Genomic DNA, 19232 nt, shown 5'->3' with positions numbered 1-19232 from the left:
GTGGACTCTTCTTCAGTCCCTCTGTCCACAATTGTGACTGGCCTCTTTGCTGTCCTGTCACCGACCACCCATCGTGGTAGCACACGTTTGTTCTCTAACAAGCATTTCATAGCATGGGCTCTGTTGTGCTGCACATCCCTCTCCCATTCCCAAAAGTGGGGTCATGGAGCTCACCCACAGAATCCTACAGGAACTCACTAGGGGATGGCTTTCACTTCTCCTTTTACCATAGCCAGCTATCAATATTATTGTGTAATAGCTGGAATCCTAAGCCTGTCTTACTGGTGTAAAAAATGTCTTTGAACCATCCTTCTCTGTACTGACTGATGGAAGATTCGAGACAGAGAACAATGGAACTAAGATGTTTAAAATAAATTCTGAATAATCGTGCATTTTGTAATGTGCCTTTGGAACGTTCATTATAAAACAAATAAACATCTTTCATCTTTTTAATTTTAGTGTTTAAACCTTTGTTTCTGTTTGGGGTGGGGCTTTGATCAAGGGACGTAGTTTATATGTTCTCTCCTTATGGTTTAACCATGTTTTGAACTTTTGCTAATGCTTGTATTCCAGTGCTGTGAAATTCATTTTGAAATCTGATAGGACACGTCAGTTGCCAGACTGCAGTAGTTATATAAGCTTGTGTGATGATTGTTATCTGGGTCAGCTATCACAATCAATATTCACAAGATTCTGAAGAACCACAGTACTACCAATTAGCTAGTCAATATTTTATTGAAAGACACTTGAAGTTACTGTAAGCATTCAGGAAAATATGGGATATACTTGGCTTAGTTAATACCTTTAAAAATACTTCTTTTATAAAAATTATCAAGCATGATTTTTATTCTCTGAGACCAAAATATTATTTAAAATTACAATAGAAATAGAAATAATGGGAGAACAATGTGAGGTAATGTTATATGCAAAAATACATCTTTTACTATCTTTAGTATCTTTTTGATGTCTTCAGGAATCATTATGCTACTCAAAATGGGGATCAGCTGGTTTGTGCTTCTGTTTCCAGCTCTTAGCACCATCAGTGTAGATGTCTGTACACTTACTACCTATATTATGTCTGGTGGGTATATTTAAAGGACAGTCATGCTGCCACTCAAGTTACAAGAAGTTTTTCTTGTGAATCAAAAATAACTTCTAGATTTTATTTACAAAATACTTTTATATACCTGAAATGAGAATATTCTCTTATTTAAGTGCAATGGGGGGTGAGGAAGGGGTGACTTACGACCAACAGGCTAAGCGGATAGAGAACCAAAGGAATTTACAAGTAAAGGGATTTCTTCTGTATTAAATTACATCTTCTGTTTTATTTACAGAGATATTTAAATGTACATGTGCTACAGCCTTTAAGAAAAAAAAACAATTTAAAAAGTCCTTTTATTTGAAATTCAGTGTAAGTAGACAATCTTAAAGCCTATCAGTTCTGTTTTTAGTTTAGATGATGTAAAAGTTTTTGTTCTGTTCAAAGGCATCTATGTCTTTGGATTACAGCAACTTCTCAATGACTTCTTGGCTGGCTACACCACAGCTAGAGTGTGTGAGCAACTACACTGTACGTACTGTGATAAGCAGCTTTACACTGCATTAGAATACTTCCACGTTGGGAAAGCCCTTTGTAGTTTTCAAAGCCTTTTCCTATATCCCTTATTTAAGAAGCCAGTGTTACATTCGACTTTGTTTCAGAGAAGGCCATCCGAGCTACAGACTGTATAAGGAGTGGAGGAGGTATACTCTATGCTCTGCCCCTCCCCTACAATCTAAAGGGAGAAGAGCTAGGGCTGAAGAGGCTGTTCTAGCCTTTTCTGTAGTGTCATTCAGAAGCCAAATGGGCAAAAAAGGCCTGATTTTTTTTTCCCCAACTTTAAACTGAAGGAAAATCAAGGCAAAAGCAATAACCATGCCGTAACATTCAAACCGAAGCATATCAAAATGTAGTATTTACTAATGGGTTATGGGATGATGGTTAAATTATTTTTTTTAATTTTTTTTTAATTTTTATTTATTTATGATAGTCACAGAGAGAGAGAGAGAGAGAGGCGCAGAGACACAGGCAGAGGGAGAAGCAGGCTCCATGCACCGGGAGCCCAACGTGGGATTCGATCCCGGGTCTCCAGGATCGCGCCCTGGGCCAAAGGCAGGCGCAAACTGCTGCGCCACCCAGGGATCCCAGTTAAATTATTTTTACTTTGCTATTTAACACTTATCTGTTTTATCCAAATTTTTCTCAAAGTGCTTTATTTTTAATCAGAAAAACATCCTCTCCTTGCCAGTTGTTAGAAAAGCACAAGAACAGAGTGAGTACATAGGGCAGATCTGGGAGGCTGAGGACAAAACAAGAACCAAGACTCGTTATAAAAGATAAAGGGGGAAAACTAGGTTAAGTTTTAAGGTCAGGCTTCTCTGCGGATGGCTTGGGGTGAAGCACTTCACATGTGTAGGTGGTTCTTTAGTGCATGGATCGCTCAGGCCACAGGCCAGGGAGGGATAAGCATGCCGCGTTGTTCATTACCCCATTACAATCCTCATGATGGAGCCGTTGTGGCATTAATGCGCTTCACCACGACTTCTTCATACTGTTTCTGTGTCAGTAACCCTTCTGTTATGCTTTTACTTTCTTCAAATTTGGGCAATACAACCGCAATGTAGCCTTCAGTCGATGGCTAGAAAGGAATTGAATATTTAATATTGTCTTATCTATAAAATGAGATTAAAAAGTATGTAGAATGGGATACTTTTTTCTCCCTCCTTTACCTTCTCTTGAAGAATAGATGGCTTATGGAGAATGTTTTCATTCACTTCCATCAACCGTCCTCTAACACAGCTATTTAAAACAAAAGTTGTTTTGAAGAAAGATACTACCTCCTTTGTTTCTCCTAAATTGTGGTTAAAAAGCGACTTACCTAGATATGGTGTATTCTTCTCCATCTGAGCAGTAAATCTTACACAGAGGTGCAAGCTCTGTTAGAAACTGTGCCCCCTGATAATAAAAGGGAAGAAGTAATTAAATGAGGGACATCTTCATTTTCCTTTGAAAGGCAGTCTTCAGTGTTAGAATACATTCCTGGAGCTACTGTTTTAAATAAAAATATAGTATTTGCCAATACTACAGAAAAGCCATTTATTCAAACATTTATGTAAGTGGGCCAGGTACCATCGTAGGCTCTAGGGGAAAGAGCAGACTAAGATAAATAATAGGTAGTTTAATTAAAGATTAAAAATATATTTTGTCAAGTTTAAAAAATTTTTTTAAATTTATTTTATCAACTTTATTTTTTAAAGATTATATGTTTATTCATTGGACACACACAGAGAGAGAGGGAGAGAGAGAGGCAGAGACACAGGCAGAGGGAGAAGCAGGCTCCATGCAGGGAGCCCGATGTGGGACTCGATCCCGGGTCTCCAGGATCACGCGCTGAGCCAAAGGCAGAGGCTCAACTGCTGAGCTACCTAGGCATCCCTATTTTATCAACTTTATTTTTTTTTAATTTTTTTTTAATTTTTATTTATTTACGACAGTCACAGAGAGAGAGAGAGGCGCAGAGACACAGGCAGAGGGAGAAGCAGGCTCCATGCACCGGGAGCCCGATGTGGGATTCGATCCCGGGTCTACCAGGATCGCGCCCTGGGCCAAAGGCAGGCGCCAAACCGCTGCGCCACCCAGGGACCCCCTATTTTATCAACTTTAAATAAGAAAGCTACATGTGGCCAGATACAACAATTTCCAAAGTGTAAGAAAATCCCTCAATAACCAATAATATAAAATTCAACACAACAGAGTATGATAACATTTATACAAAGTTACTTTCATTAAATTTCCTTACTTATTTATACAAACTTACTAAAGGAACTTCTTTATTAGGGTCAATCACTAACAGTTTTTGAAGCAGTGATATTTCTAATTAAAAAGAATGCACTTTGAGGAAAATTGGGAAAATACAGAAAAGTTTTAAATAGCAAATAAAACTAGTTTACCCAATATCCTGTAACTGAGAAGCAAATGCTACATTTTGACATGTGTTCCAATGCTACAGCATGACTGTTTCAGGTACTCCACTATACTGATGTATCCCGTGAGGTTCTAGCAAACATCTACAAGGCAGCTCATGGGAACTGATGCACAAATCTCTCATGTTGCTCACTTTTTTCCCAGAAATTTTTCCTACACTTAACATGGGTATTTGAGGTTAAGAGGCTATTCCTATAACCTCTTTACCACTCAAAACGTTATTTTCTCTCTCTCTCTTTTAAAAAGATTTTATTTGAGAGAGAGAGAGAGAACTTGTAAGCGAGGTGGAGGTGAGGAGAGTAGCAGATGGGCAGGGAGAGGGACAATCAGACTCTGAGCTGAGCACAGAGTCCTACATGGGGCCTGATCCCCAAGATCCTGAGCTTATGACCTGAGCTGAAACCAAGAGTCAGATACTCAACCGACTGAGCCATCCAGGCACCCCTTGCTCAAAACATTATTAGACAGTATAAAGATGCTACCACATTGGCTTCAATCCTCTGCATATGGGTACTTCATTTCAAAATACCTGTCAATGTGACTCCTCACTTTCGGGCTGGGGATTTGTCCCAAAAGGTGTGTCTATCATTGGGTCTGTGTTAAAAGAGCAGAAGTGTTTTGACCCTTTTTTAAAATCACTTCCCTTGGGAGAATAAGTGAATGGCAGTGCTGAGAATCAAAATTTATCTGTAGTGGGTTCCACATGCAGGTCCTCTGTTTTTCAACAAATAAGTGTTATGATTTTGGACAAAGATTTATCACAGGAATTTCACAAGTACCCTTATGCTTGTAGTTGATGAACTTTACCTTTTTTTTTCTTTCTTATTTTTTTAAGAGAGGGAGGGAGGGAGGAGTGAAGGGGCAGAGGGAGAGAGATGATCTCAAGCATGCTTCATGCTCAGCACTAGCCCAATGCAGGGTTTAATCCCAGGACCCTGAGATCATGACCCAAGCCGAAATCAAGAGTCGGATGTTCAACCAACTAAGCCATTCAGATGCCCCTATAGCCTTTATCGTTGTTTTTTTTTTTTTTTTTTTTTTAAGATTTTATTTATTTATTCATGAGAGACAGAGAGAGAGAGAGAGAGGGAGGCAGACACAGGCAGAGGGAGAAGCAGTCTCCATGCCGGGAGCTTGACGTGGGACTTGATCTCTGGTCCCCAGGATCACGCCCTGGGCCGAAGGTGGTGCTAAACTGCTGAGCCACCTGGGCTGCCCTAGACTTTATCTTTTAAGAAAGGTTCATGCTTTTCGAAGTCCACGTGTTCCCTGAACAAAGAGAAATTAATAATTATAAGGTACATTATAATTTCAAAACCACAAATGGGGGATTTCAAAACTACAAATGGGAGTATAAACGAGGGTCTTCTATGGGACGCCTTGGTGGCTCAGTGGTTGAGCATCTGCCTTTGGCTCAGGTTGTGATCCTGGGGTCCTAGGATTGAGTCCCACATTGGGCTCCCTGCAGGAAGCCTGCTTCTCCCTCTGCCTGTGTCTCTTCCTTGCTCTGTGTCTCTCATGAATAAATAAAAAAATTTTTAAAAACCTGAAAATATGACAAATCCTATACTTCCTGAAATACTTCATTTTTTGGTCTAAGAATTTCTTTAGGGTTAAAGTATTCTTAAAATCAGCATATCAGGGGTGCCTGGGTGGTGCAGTCAATTAAGTGTATGACTCTTGGTTTTAGCTCAGGTTGTAATGTCAGGCTCTGCACTCAACATGGGAGTCTGCTTGAGATTCTCTCTTCCTCTCCCCCTGCCCCTCTGGCTTGTGCACGCGCGCGCTCTGTCTCTCTCTGTCTAAAATAAATAAATAGATCTTAAAGAGAAATCAGCACATCTAATTGTCTAGATCTATCTTATGACTAAGACATTGAAGACTTAAGTAGAGGATTACAGGACGTACCCGCTTAAATTTCCCAGAGACCTTGTTCTGGAGTCGGCTACAGTTAGTACTGATTTGATAGGAGATGCTTTTGATTGTTTTCCCACTTTGAAGAACTGGATGAGATTCTGCTAATGTGATGACACATATTCTACAAGGAGCAAAAATTTGATGCTGTTACGGGTTGGTATAATTCTTCCTCACACCACACAGTACACCTACCGGCCCAAGAACATACCCAGCGACAGCTGTTTAGTCAGACTATCATTCCCCCCATTTTCCTCTGCATACTGCTGGACCTTAACTGTAGAAGGGAATGCACTAATAAGAGAGGAGAAAAAAGAGACTGAATTGCCTTCCCAGAAAAAGGCAACGCACCAGAAGTCCTCAGGTGGACCTGAGGTGGAAGAGAGAGGGGTAAGGCATGGCTGTGCGCACAGGACACTCCCTGTGCCTCTGCCCTTGTCCCTGCTGTGCGCCCCCGCGGTTCGCTGTGATTGGGCAGAGGCTGGTCACTGCGGGGGTGGCTGGCTGAGGGGGGGGTCTCCCCCACCCGCAGGTCTGGAGTATGCACTGAACCGCTCCTCGTCCGCCAAACTGTAACAAACGCCACACAGTGGAGGAGAATCACTTAATGAATATGTGTTTAATCCAGGACCATACCAGACACGTTATTTTTATAATTTAAGGTTCCCAATTTGCTTACCGGTTGGAGTGCTGTAGTATACAGTGGTCCTCACAGGGTTTGCCTTTGACATCTGGAAGAATGATGAACGAGCCTGTTGGCTGGTGCCACTGTGCTCGTAGAGACAGTTGTGAGGATGCACACGCACTGATCACTGGCGTCCCTTCGTTACTTAAAAAGATGTGCACAGAGGCTTTCTGTAAAGTACTGAAAGGGATCTGCCCAGGTGGGATCCTTCGCTCAATATTAAATGACTGACTCTTTGCTCCATCTCGCTTCATCTTCACTTTAAGACGAACACAACCGTTATTCCTATCAGAACAAGCGGCCGTCGTGTAAGACAGCGGCGCCGGTCTCGTCGGTCACTTTCATAGTGACCGACTCTTCTGGTTTGCCCGGCACTGTCTTCATGTTAGCTCTCAAAGTCTCAGATTCTGGGAAATCCCTGAGTTCTGGGTAAGCCGGGACGTTGAGTCAACCCTAAATTTGGCTTAAAAAAACTGTGTGCCACGGTATTTTTAAAAAAATAAGTACGCCTAGATCTTACGTCAGGCAGGGGTTAGAGGCGGCCTCGAGGACGCTCCCCACGGACATTTACCGGGCACACGGGGCAGGTGTGTGGCACCGGCACCTTCCGGGGAAATGCTGGGTTCCGCCGTCTAACTGCCTCCCCTGAGCCAACTGCCCCTCCCTTCCTGCCGCTACCCTCCTTCCGACCCGATGGCTTAAGTCGTAGCGCGGTCGCGGCTGCCGTGGGGCCGAGCCGGTCCTCGCGGGCACCGAATGCGGACGGAGGGCTCGGGTCCCTCGGCCGCGCGGAGGAAGCGCCGGGGAAAGCGCGCGTGGCTCGCGACCTGTCAGCCCGGTCCGCGCAGCGTCAGAACAGCGCGGCCGAACCCCCCACTTACCGGCTTTGTACCAGCGAGTGAAGTAACGATCCACGAGCGACGGCACGGCGGGTTCCGCGGCCGCGGGCTCGGTGGCCATGGCGACCGCGGGCGCCACCACCCCCGCCCTGCGCGCCCCGAGCACTTCCTCCGAGAGGGCGCGGGAGGATGGCGCACTTCCGGCGCGCGGCCCGCGGTGTGCGCACGCGCCCTGCTGTCCCGGCCCCGCAGACCCCGCAGACCCCGCCGCCGGGCCGGGTTGGCCCTGTGCGCTGGAGGCCGACGTCAAAGCCGGGATCCGACAGCAGAAGCGGGCGGAGGGGCCGCGCGGCTCCCCACCTCTGGCGTGCCGGGCTCGGGAGCGGGCCGGCCACGCCCCCTGCGCCTCGTGACGTCACTCCCGGGGCGCCGGGCTGAGTCCCCCCCGCGGCGCCCGCGGTTCGGCGTCTCCCGGGTGCGCGGCCCGAAGGCCGGAGGGGCGGGCGGGAGAGCGGCCCTGGGCTCCGGAAGGCCGGCCGCGCGGCGCCGGTGAGGCCAAGGTGGACGCGCCGCTGTTGGCGGAGCGCGTCGCAGGTGAGCGTTCGGACGGCTCGCTCGCGCGGGGGCGGGGGGCACGACGGGTTGCTCCCGGGCCGCACGTGTACGGCCCCCGGATTCCTCGCGGTGCTGGACGGCGCCGCCGAGCCGCCTGACGCGCGGCGGCCCAGGGTGGATTGCGGGGGGCGCGGCGCTGCTTGTCGCGCCGCGACTCCTCGGGGAGACGCCTCCGGTGCTGCTCCGTGTAAGGGGTGTTCGGTGCGCGCCGTCCCTCCGGCCGGTGACCCCCGTGTGGCGCTGGCAGCCCTCCTCGTCCCCAAGGCCCGACGCGTACCCGAGCGCCCAGCGGATGTTTCCTGCGAGCCACAAACCGGGTCGTGGAATCGATCGGACACGGTGCGAAGGATTGAAGCTGTCTATTGACAGCGACGGAGCCAACCAGTAAATGAATAGCTTAGTGAGAAATGTGAGCAAAAAAAAAGGGGGGGGGGGAGACCATTTTTCAGCTTGGGGGACAGAGAGAGTAGAAATGCCTTGTCCTCAAATAGAAGCTCATTTGAGTGGGAGAACAGCCGTGCTTCGTTCTCCAGTGTGTGTGTGACGTGCTTGTGAGGGCTCCTTGTGAAAAACCTCAGAGGGGGGCACGTGTGGTTTTACTGTTCACTTTGGAGAGGGTCAGGGCTGGACGTGGGGATCTCATCAGCCTGTTAATGAGCCGAGTGGTACTTGCCTGCCGTGGGCATGATCATTAGCCAAGAGGCGACAGGGCGGAGGAACCAGGGTGGAGGAGTTGCCAGAAATTTCAGAGAGGATACAGACTTGATAGGAAGAGGCTAATTGAGGGTGAAAGAGTTGGGGATTGCAGTTGTAAAAGAAAAGGTACTAGTAAGTTGAGGTCCTGGGGGACTGTGGAGAATACTGCTTCCCTGACTTTGAAAAGGAGTAGGGGAGAAAAATAAAGAAAAGAAAAGGAAAAAAAAAAAAAAAAAAGAAGAAAAGGAGTAGGACACTTCTGAGAAGACAAGGAAATAACAATGATGGTCCTGAAACATCACATACAGTGTGTGTGTGTTGTATATATCTATAGGGTTTTATATGGATTTATAAATCTTTCAGGTTGTAAAGATTTTTTTTTTTTTTTAAGATTATTTGAGAGAGAGCATGAGCCAGCATGGGGAGCAGCAGAGGCAGAGGGAGAAGCAGGCTCCTCACTGAGCAGGGAGCTCCATGGGGCCCCATTCCAGGCCCTCAGGATCCTGACCTGAGCCGAAGGGAGATGCTTAACCGACTGAGCCACCGGGGCGCCCCCATAAAGATATTCTTATATGCAAAAAATGGAAGTGTTTTCCTATTTATTTTGATCGTTCCAACTCTCCTGAGGAATGACTAATGTTAAGTCTTTTTTTTTTTTTTAAAGATTTATTTATTTACTTATTCAGAGAGAGAGAGAGAGAGGCAGAGACACAGGCAGAGGGAGAAGCAGGCTCCATGCAGGGAGCCTGACGTGGGACGCAATCCTGGGTCTCCAGGATCACGCCCTGGGCTGAAGGCGGCGCTAAACTGCTGAGCCACCAGAGCTGCCTTGTTAAGTCTTTTTGAAAAAACAATTCTGAAGTTGAGAGTCTTACCTCTCCCAAAGAGTAAGAATGTAGAGTAGATTCCAGAATCTAAGTTTGTAAACCATAAACACTCTGAGTTGGTGAGGTTGCTGCCACACGTCTCTGTGTGGGTTCAGATGAGATCTTTTTTCTTTTTTTCTTGATTATTCTAATGACCACATCTCGGCCCCTGAATCATTTTGCTTATATGAGTGACATTTATCCCTGGTAAGCTATTCCTTTCTCTCAGAGTAATTCTTCATCAAGGGGTATTTGTACTTTTCTTTCAGGAATTGCCTCATCATGAGAAATCTAAAGTTACTTCAGACCCTGGAGTTCAGAGATATTCAGGCTCCAGGGAGACCTCAGTGCATCTCTCTTCGAACTGAACAGAGCACCGTGCTTATTGGCTCAGACCATGGACTGATAGAAATAGACCCTGTCACAAGAGAAGTAAGCTAATGATGGAGAATGCCAGCACTTGCAAGACCCTCGACTTATCTTTTTCTTTCTTTCTTTTTTTTTAAAGATTTATTTATTTATTTATGATAGACATAGAGAGAGAGGCAGAGATACAGGAGGGAGAAGCAGGCTCCATGCCAGGAGCCTGACGTGGGACTCGATCCCGTGCTCCAGGATCGCGCCCTGGGCCAAAGGCAGGCGCTAAACCGCTGAGCCACCCAGGGATCCCCGACTTATCTTTTTCTAAACCTGCTTCCCCCAGATAGTCTTTAGTTTGAATCTTACTGAATACATATCCTCCTAAATGAACATTCCCTTGGCTTTATACTGGTGTCATATGAGACATTACTGAAGTTGTAACCTACCCTTAACTCTTCTTCTATTTGAATTGTAAGTTGGCAAAATTCTGACTTTACATTTTGTGTGGGTGCCCTTTTTACCCTTTCCATCATGTAAATACTACTTATAATTGTGGATCTCAACTGAGAATGCAAATGAAAATTGCCTGTAGAACTTCTTAAAATTGTGTTTCAGCCTCCGTCCTGTGCCAGCTAAATGAGAATCCTCAGTGCTGGATCCTGAGTGTACATGTATATACTTACATATACACATATGTATATATGCATATGTATGTACGTGTGTGTATTTTATGTACGCACGTACTTTAAAAAATCTTTGAGTTGATCCTGAGCTCTTCCCTTAATTATATTTGCTACTAATGTATTTTAGGTGATTGCATTCTTTGTTCTTTCTCCCCATGCTGTAGAAATCTTAGGAAACCTTAGTTAAAAACCATAGTTTTCTTCATGTTTTATTGAATATTTTTTAAAGAAACCATGTTTCTTTTGTATAGTGCTTACTTGGCAGAAAGGTCCCGTTAACTTTTTTTTTTTTTTTTTAATTAAAGACAGTAGTGTGATATTTCTCAAATGGAAGTTTGGATTTTAATCTAGAAAAACACTTGAAAGCTTTTATATTAGAAAAGGAGCATTAAAAAGTAACTTATTTTTGGAAATGTTATGAATTGTCCTTGAAAATAGATTGGCCTAATTTGTTTATGTATTTGTTTTGGTGAAAGGTGAAAAATGAAGTTTCTTTAGTGTCTGAAGGCTTTCTTCCAGAGGATGGAAGTGGCTGCATTGTTGGTATTCAGGACTTGCTGGATCAGGAGTCTGTGTGTATGGCCACAGCCTCCGGAGACGTCATACTCTGCAATCTCAGCACATGCCAGGTAAGTGGAGGAGTCCAGTGGGGAGGAAACCTCAAGCATCCTTAAATAAGTCATGTGTTTTATGTAGAAGCTTAAAAAATCAGGAGCTACTGCTTAAATATCATATTTAAGCATTTTGCAAATTAGAGTCTTTGCGTTACATATTTTTTTTTTTTTACAAAAAGTTGTTGTCATGGCTTTAGCTGTATTTCAACTACACTTCAGCTGTATTTTGAAAACTCACTTGGGGGATCCCTGGGTGGCGCAGTGGTTTGGCGCCTGCCTTTGGCCCAGGGCGCGATCCTGGAGACCCGGGATCGAGTCCCACGTCGGGCTCCCGGTGCATGGAGCCTGCTTCTCCCTCTGCCTGTGTCTCTGCCTCTCTCTCTCTCTATCATAAATAAATAAAAATTTAAAAAAAAAAAAAAACTCACTTTTGTCTACTGATGCAGCTGGAATGTGTTGGGAGTGTAGCCAGTGGTATCTCTGTCATGAGTTGGAGTCCTGACCAAGAGCTGGTGCTTCTTGCCACAGGTAAGTCTGTCACTGTTTCTCCCTGTGACTTTTATAAAACATGACTCCTAATATTTTAAAGGCTTAAATTTTGGAGTGCTTATTCAAAAAATTTCTTTGAGCAGTGATACCAGCATTATAATCTAGAGGGAATGTGCTCTTTTTGACTTAAATTTCATCTCTTAATATATTATTTTAAGAAGTTATTTCACCTTACTGTTTCAATTTTTGGAAACGAAGTCACAAACTTGGAAATCTGTGTGGTCCACATTTGTAGATAAAAGTGTTAGCAATATTTGACCTACACTAAGAGGAATAGCTGCTATAAACAGATTCTGAAGACTGCTTTTATAGCTCTTTAGGAGCTCCCATGAGCTTTTAAAAATTACTTTTTTTCCTTTAAGTCTCTTTATTCCAGATGCGTTTCTATAAGCTGGTACCCCCGATGAGGTTGGTGTGTGTTTGTAGAGATAGCTTGGTGAAGTCTTGAAGTTAGTGGAGGAGGGCTAAGTAGACTTCAGTGTTAGCTTTACACACGCAAATAGCTGATAGTAAGCATCAGGTAACTTAGCTGGTCGAAGCTTTTTTTTTTTACTTTTTTTTTCAAATGAGAGTCAAAATATTTAGAATGAATTATGTCTTCCCTCTTCTGACTCTAGACTCCTCCACTCCAGCTCTGTAGCTTCCAGTGTTGTAGATACTTAGGAAATGGCAAATTTGTGCACAAAAACAAAATTATTCTTGTTTGTGCCCATCCAAGGTCAACAGACCCTAATTATGATGACAAAAGATTTTGAACCAATCATGGAACAGCAGATCCACCAGGATGATTTTGGTGAAAGTGAGTATAGCTCTGTTTGAAACATTTTGTGATCTGAAGTTCCTCCCAGGTTTGATCATTTTCTTGCACACTAATAGCCACGTCATAAACCCAGAGAGCTATGAAACAGGAAGCCTCGTGCATTCAGTGTCTGATAACCCCGTTCCTGTAGCCCATTCCAGACAAGGCATACCTCTGGTGCCTCTCCAGGTCTGAGAGTTCACTTTGCCAACAACTGGGAGAACAGAAACCTACCGAATGTCACCTACATAATTGTTGCCCAAACCTCGTGACAGGCATAGGCCGGGGCTTCAGTGAAAGGAACTGTGCCAGCTAAAGTAAAGAGAGTATTTCTGGGGTACAGTTTTGGGGCAAAAACAAGAGAGGTAGGATAGAAGGCTGATTTTTTTTGTTCCTACTAATTAGACTTGAATCTACATTTTCATGGGAACCATCAGATTGCTTTCCTGCTAAGATCTAGCTGAGGTGATTTGGGCCTTGAAGCTGTGGGAGTATTGAAAGGGGAGAAGAGGGGAGATGTTTATTGTGTGTAAGAGGCTCTGACCAACATGAGGGCACCAGATGGAAGGCCCAATTGAGAGAGATGGTGGGGAGAAGGGATTTTAACTTTTGCTGATAACTGACCTCATGCCTTCTTGTTCTCCTAAATCATTTAGAATGAGGACATCATTTAGAAAGTTGTTACTCATTCGCTCAAAAATAATTTATCCAGAAATGACTTTTGAGTAGGTGCTATGAACACAGCAGTGTGTTTGGTGCTATGGATAATCAGCTTTTCCTTTGAGGAGTCCCATGATAACATGTTGTGCAAGGTATCAGGGTAGCATGAGGGGAATAAGGGAGCAGTGGAGAGGAAAGATTTCCCAGGAGAGGCTGGGGTGGGCTGAGTGTTTTATCCGGGCTGAATTGGTGTTGGGTAGGTGAGAGTTGAGGGCGGAGGGCTGGGGGGTGGGGTGGAGTGGTCTAAGCAGCAGAATTAGTCTAGTCCAAGGCACAGATGCTTCATAGATATGTCCTGGCTTGTTTAGGCAGCTGTGAGTAGCTGCTGGCAGGACATGAGTGCGGATTGAAATAAGCAGGATAGGGCAGCCCGGGTGGCTCTGCAGTTTAGTGCCACCTTCGGCCCAGGGTGTAATTCTGGAGACCGGGAATTGAGTCCCATGTCAGGCTCCCTGCACGGAGCCTGCTTCTCCCTATGCCTATGTCTTTACCTCCCCCCCCGGCCCCCCCTTTCTCTTTCTGTCTCATGAATAAATAAATAAAATCTTAAAAAAAATAAGCAGGATATATTTTGGTTGAGTTTGATGGGAATCTGGACATACAATCAGCCATTAAAGGTTTTGATGATGCAAAATTGATTGGTTGATTGGTGGAGAAGGAAGAGACTGGAGGCAGGGTGATCGGATAGGAGTGCTATGGGAATCCAGATAAGAAAGGTGGGTGTGGGGCTAAAAGAAGGGAGGAATTTAGAAGAAATTTGATTCTCAGGAGGGGAATACATTTTTGAAATTATCTCAGAAATGTTTTTGGAATATGTATGCATAGTTTCCCTGCTGTCCTAGCCAGTTTGAGAAATAGCAGTTAAGAAAGTGACATAAATGGGCATGGATATGTAAGGTGAGGAGGAAAGAGTTAATGGGACTCTGGACACAGAAGCTCAGGTAACCAGAATAAAGATGCCAGTAACAGAGAGAGTGGGTGGGGGGAAGTGCCAGCTAATTAGTGGTAGGTGACAAGTTCTGTTTGTTTTAAGGACCGTATGGAATCACTATGTAGAGTATGCACACATAAGGAGCTGAAGCTCAGGATAGGCCAGAGCTGTGGATTGGGAGTCAGTGACACGTAGGGAATCTTTACAATCTTGGGAGGAGGTGAACTTGCTCAGGAGCAGACGTGTCTTGTAAATTCTTCACGTTTCATTCTTCTTACTTGTAAAGTGGGAATTGCTGTCATCGAGGGAATTTAGAATATATAAGATGGCAGTAAAGTGCTTTCCAAAAGAAAGGCATTTCAAGTTCTTCAAAAATCATCGATGCGTATACTCTGGAATACTGATTTTCCAAATATTGAGTGCTGCTGGTCAATTTATTGAGAGGTCTCAGAGGACCCAGGTAATTGACCAGTGACTAACTTAATGAAGAATAGCAATGAAACTGTTTTATTTCATTTTGTTTAGCTTATTGGTTGTCTTGCATGTTCTTAATCATTTCCTAGGCAAGTTTATCACTGTTGGATGGGGCAGGAAAGAGACGCAGTTCCACGGATCAGAAGGCCGGCAAGCAGCATTTCAGGTGCAGATGGTAAGATTGGTCTGATGGATATAGGACCTTGACTGAACAAGTAGAAGTTTTGCCTACTACCAGGAATTCCAGGTGTCCTGTTAGAGGCTAATGATGAATAGAGCTCTTCTTTAATAAAACTGAAACTGAGGATCCCTGGGTGGCGCAGCGGTTTGGCGCCTGCCTTTGGCCCAGGGCGCGATCCTGGAGACCCGGGATCGAATCCCACGTCTGGCTCCCGGTGCATGGAGCCTGGTTCTCCCTCTGCCTGTGTCTCTGCGCCTCTGTGTGTGTGTGTGTGATGACTATCATAAATAAATAAAAATTAAAAAAAAATAAAAATAAAAAAATAAAACAAACTGTTTCATTCCTTAGGGAATGAGTCATTCTAGAAAGACCCTTTTTCCTTGCCAAGTTGCTTTGTAATTTCAGTAGAGAGAATAATTTTAACCAATATTTGGTTTAAACAATATGTCCTCACAGATAGAAATGAAGCATTTTGTGTATCCCTTCCTGTTTCTCTTTCCTTCCTCCTCAGAAAGAGCTGTTGTCCTCGATTCACTGTTGATGATTTATGTGCATGTTTTCATACATGCACACATTAGATACTTTTCATGATTTTTCTCTTTGGATGAAACTCTTAGTCTTCCTTTTTTATGAATACCTTTTGAAGGTAGAACTATAGGAGTTACTGATAATGGATTAAATGTGGGGTGACAAAGAAGAATTGAGAATGATCCCAAGATTTGGGCAGAACAAATGGAAGCATATAATTTATGTTACGTGTAGACATTTCCATGAGCTTGTCATTTACATTTTCTATCCATAATGATTTCTGGCCACCTTCCAAGTAACTCATATGTCATCTCCTAACCCTTCACTAGAGCAGGCTTGTGTTCTCTGCCATAGGGCAGTGTCATTGAGCATAGGTCTTGATAGGCTTCCTGTGTATTCTCTCCCGTGCAAGTATGGTGCTGAGGGCATTCTGTTGCACCCTGTCACTGGAGTGTGATGGTGGGTGCTTGGGTGGCCCTGTGTCCCCCATCTTGCAGATCGGCCTTTCTTCAAGGCCTTCAGGACCGAGATGTAGGCGGCACTGGAGACCTTTCTTCTTCCCATACTGCAGAACACAGAACTTTTCTATTTCCATCACTGCTATTGACTTTACCACCTCTGGCTTTCCCTGCCGACTTCTTAATTCATCTGTACTGTTGGGAAGCTTACACAGTAACCAAATAACTAGGACTCTACCCTCTTACATTGAGATAAACATTTATTTCCTTATTCTAACAACCCGGTAGATTCTTCAGGTCTAAATATTTAATATCCAGATCTACAGCTCTTTTTCTCTGTTGCCGTGCTTGGAGGCCCCCCTTTTTTAATGCCTGAAGACAGATTTTGTTTTGTTCTCTTGATGATTTCTGAGTCTAAGAGGCCTTCTAGAAGGGTTCCTGAGGATTCTGTGAGGTTGGTTTTCTAGATAGCTTATGTCTCATGTAAAAGATTTAGTTTTAATACCCTGGGGCTTGTTTGATCCCGGACTATTTAAGTTCCCCAGTAAGATTTGTGTTTCTTCCTCTCTAGTATGAGTCGGCTTTGCCCTGGGATGACCATAGGCCGCAGGTGACCTGGCGTGGTGATGGCCAGTTTTTTGCTGTGAGTGTTGTTTGCCCAGAGACAGGTATGGAAATACATTGTAGTTAAAGGGAAAAAATTATTTTATGAAGTTCAAGTTATTTTCTTCCTTTTATTTTTTAAAATTATACATACAAGGTGCTGCTTTAGATGTTAAATGAATTTAGAGCTAAGAACTGAAAGAGATCTTTGAGGTCATTTGGTCAGGCCTCTTACCTGTTGGGTACACATTTTTTCCCCCCAAAGATTTAATTAATTTATTTTTGAGGGAGGGAAGGTGGGAGGGTGAGAGAGAGAGAAAGAGAGAAAGTTAAATCATGAGCTGGGGAGGGGCAGAGGGAGAATTAGACTCCTCGCTAAGCAGGGAGCCCGATGCAGGACTCAATCCCAGGACCCTGGGATCATGATCTGAGCTGAAGGCAGACACTTAAACTAGCCATCCAGGCACCCCCGCTGGGTACAAATTCTTAACAAGATTAATCTACTCGGCTTTGTAAAACTGTGGCAGTTTTTATTAATGAGATGTTTGAATAGTTCGGACTTAACAGCATTTTAAGTTTTTCTATTTAACTCTGCCTGCTATACAGGAGCTCGGAAGGTCAGAGTATGGAACCGAGAGTTTGCCTTACAGTCAACCAGTGAGCCTGTGGCAGGCCTGGGACCAGCTCTGGCATGGAAGTGAGTGGGAAAAGAAACCTTGTAACTTCTTCCTCAGAGAAGATAGTAGTAGTGGGGTAAGGGTGGTGGTACATGTTAAATAGAGGTGTTCATGTAACACAAAAGGATATTAACTTCTCATTTGGCTATAAACTTATATCTTTCTCTTTCTAGTTTTTCTGAAGTCAGAATTCATTTTGAATAGTAGATTCAGAACTTTTTCACAGATGTTGTCATTCCAAGGCCCGCATTTTACAGCTTACAGGGTGGGCCTATATGAAGCCATTGTGTAGAACAGAAAATGGTGCTTAGAAGGAAAGTCACTCTACAAAGCTCGTGGGGCAGTGGAGCTTTGGTGGAAACTAGAAAAAGGGCTTTCTTCTTTGCCCAAGCCACAGCCTCTTAGGCCAGAAGGTTCTGCTTGCTGAGGAACATGGCAGGCTGGATTCCAGCTCAAGTTATGTCTTGTCCAGTGTCTGCAACTACCCAGAGGAAAGACAGAAGAAATGTTTTCTGTCTCAGTAGCATCTGTTATATAACAGACTCCTCTGTCTCTGGGTTATAGACATCGTGTTTCCCACCAGTACCTGACAATTGAATGAGAGAGCAAAGAGAGAAAGGTATTTAAAGTAAAACTGTAGAGACAGATGTGAACAAGATGAGGCAGTTGGGATGTTTTAAGTAAGTTGAGAAATCTTAATACCTATCTGAGCATAAAGTAGTTGCCAAAGTCATATATTTGAAGGAAAAATACATTGTGGTTTTATAGGATATTGTATTTGGAATAGTTTTAAAAATTTATTGTTGGTTTTTTTTTTTTTTTTTTTTTAAGTCACACTAGTGCAGTCTAAATTTGTAAGTCTTTGTAAGCAAATGGAACCTTTGTGCAAATTAAGAATAGACGCACTCTCTCTCGGCAGGTGTAGTCCCCCACTAGGCTAAAGTGCTTACCAAGAGACATGTGGGATTTAAACCTTCCTTGGATGGAGATTTTTTGGAAAAATTGTTTCTCTGACTTAAATCTCATTCTTAGCCAGCTGGCTCTACTTTCAGAGGTTCTAACATCCAGCGTTTGCTTTAAGGCCCTCAGGTAGTTTGATTGCATCTACACAAGAGAAACCCAATCAGCAGGATATTGTGTTTTTTGAGAAAAATGGCCTTCTTCATGGACATTTTACACTTCCTTTCCTCAAAGATGAGGTTAAGGTAAGTGCCTGAGTTATTTCACCATCAAATTTAGGGAACTTCCCACAGCTATAGAGGCTTATATCTGATATGGGCATGTAAGGAGAAGCTCCAGAGTAGATAGTAATAAAAATAGTGGCTTCTTATAATTGAATTTTTTTTGAAAGATTTTTTTTTTTTTTTAAGGATATTTTGCAAAGAAGAAATGACATTCTTACTCTAGGTAAAATACAGATAGAAATAGAAATCCTCATTTGTATTGTTCATTTGGACAAAAGCATAATGCTTCCATTGGTAGATACTTTTCATTAATAGCACTTAAACCTTGAGCCACTTGTATACCATTAGGATTTTTATGAGCAGAAACATCAAATGGTGGTAAGCTTTAATAATTAAACATAAACATAAGTTAAAATTATGTTACACGTAAATTACAAATTGAAGCTAAAAGTTGAGGAAGTTTAATTTGCTCCCATGACCTTCTTATTCACTTTGAACAGATGCCAGCATTTTATAGTTTTCATCCAGTCACCACTTTCTAGTCTAAACACACTTTATGGTTCCCTGGGGTTTTGATTCTAGAAATTGATTTTTAATATTCATTTCTAACAGGTAAGAAAACATTTTTCTTCTCTAACCACAAATCTATTATCATACCTTACAAGATTTGTAATAGTTCCTTAGTATCATGTAAAACCTAGTCCCTTTCAAATTTCCTTGATTGTCTAAAAATGTCAACTTGCATTTGGTTAAGTCTTGTAAATTTTTAAGCATAATGCATTTTTTGACATCCCTGCATATAATGACATATTAACTAGATTTGTTAATG

General features: G+C 43.3%; 2 protein-coding genes across 5 annotated transcripts in view; one reads left to right on the top strand and one right to left on the bottom strand.

The window, feature by feature from the left end:
* Window positions 1–1308: 1308 nt before the first annotated feature.
* Window positions 1309–7639, bottom strand: ABITRAM (actin binding transcription modulator). Of its 2 annotated transcripts, XM_038553044.1 has the most exons (6): window positions 7508–7639; window positions 6621–6672; window positions 5936–6065; window positions 2922–2998; window positions 2773–2842; window positions 1309–2681 (listed from the first exon to the last, which is right to left on the bottom strand). In XM_038553044.1, the coding sequence occupies exons 1-6, from the start codon at window positions 7584–7586 to the stop codon at window positions 2544–2546; spliced, it is 546 nt and encodes a 181-aa protein (XP_038408972.1). In that variant the 5' UTR covers window positions 7587–7639; the 3' UTR covers window positions 1309–2543. The 2 variants fall into 2 exon arrangements, with proteins under 2 accessions (XP_038408972.1, XP_038408971.1); XM_038553043.1 differs by lacking the exon at window positions 7508–7639 and having other exon boundaries at window positions 6621–7378.
* A 268-nt stretch (window positions 7640–7907) lies between these two features.
* ELP1 (elongator acetyltransferase complex subunit 1) overlaps window positions 7908–19232 on the top strand; it is a 58566-nt gene continuing 47241 nt past the window's right edge. The window contains exons 1-9 of one of the 3 annotated variants that reach the window (XM_038553037.1): window positions 7908–8059; window positions 9912–10074; window positions 11162–11314; window positions 11746–11827; window positions 12567–12647; window positions 14862–14947; window positions 16511–16607; window positions 17149–17239; window positions 18301–18424. In XM_038553037.1, coding sequence (XP_038408965.1) covers window positions 9925–10074; window positions 11162–11314; window positions 11746–11827; window positions 12567–12647; window positions 14862–14947; window positions 16511–16607; window positions 17149–17239; window positions 18301–18424 — 864 coding nt within the window. In that variant the 5' untranslated portion in view covers window positions 7908–8059; window positions 9912–9924. Of the gene's footprint in view, window positions 8060–8347; window positions 8490–9911; window positions 10075–11161; window positions 11315–11745; window positions 11828–12566; window positions 12648–14861; window positions 14948–16510; window positions 16608–17148; window positions 17240–18300; window positions 18425–19232 lie in introns of those variants that run through there. The other 2 variants (XR_005367131.1, XM_038553036.1) reach the window with 2 other exon arrangements.

This window comes from Canis lupus, chromosome 11 (assembly GCF_011100685.1).
Source record: "Canis lupus familiaris isolate Mischka breed German Shepherd chromosome 11, alternate assembly UU_Cfam_GSD_1.0, whole genome shotgun sequence".
Taxonomy (NCBI): domain Eukaryota; kingdom Metazoa; phylum Chordata; class Mammalia; order Carnivora; family Canidae; genus Canis; species Canis lupus.
Note: the sequence above shows the minus strand (reverse complement) of the source record. Positions and strands in the feature narration are given on the sequence as shown.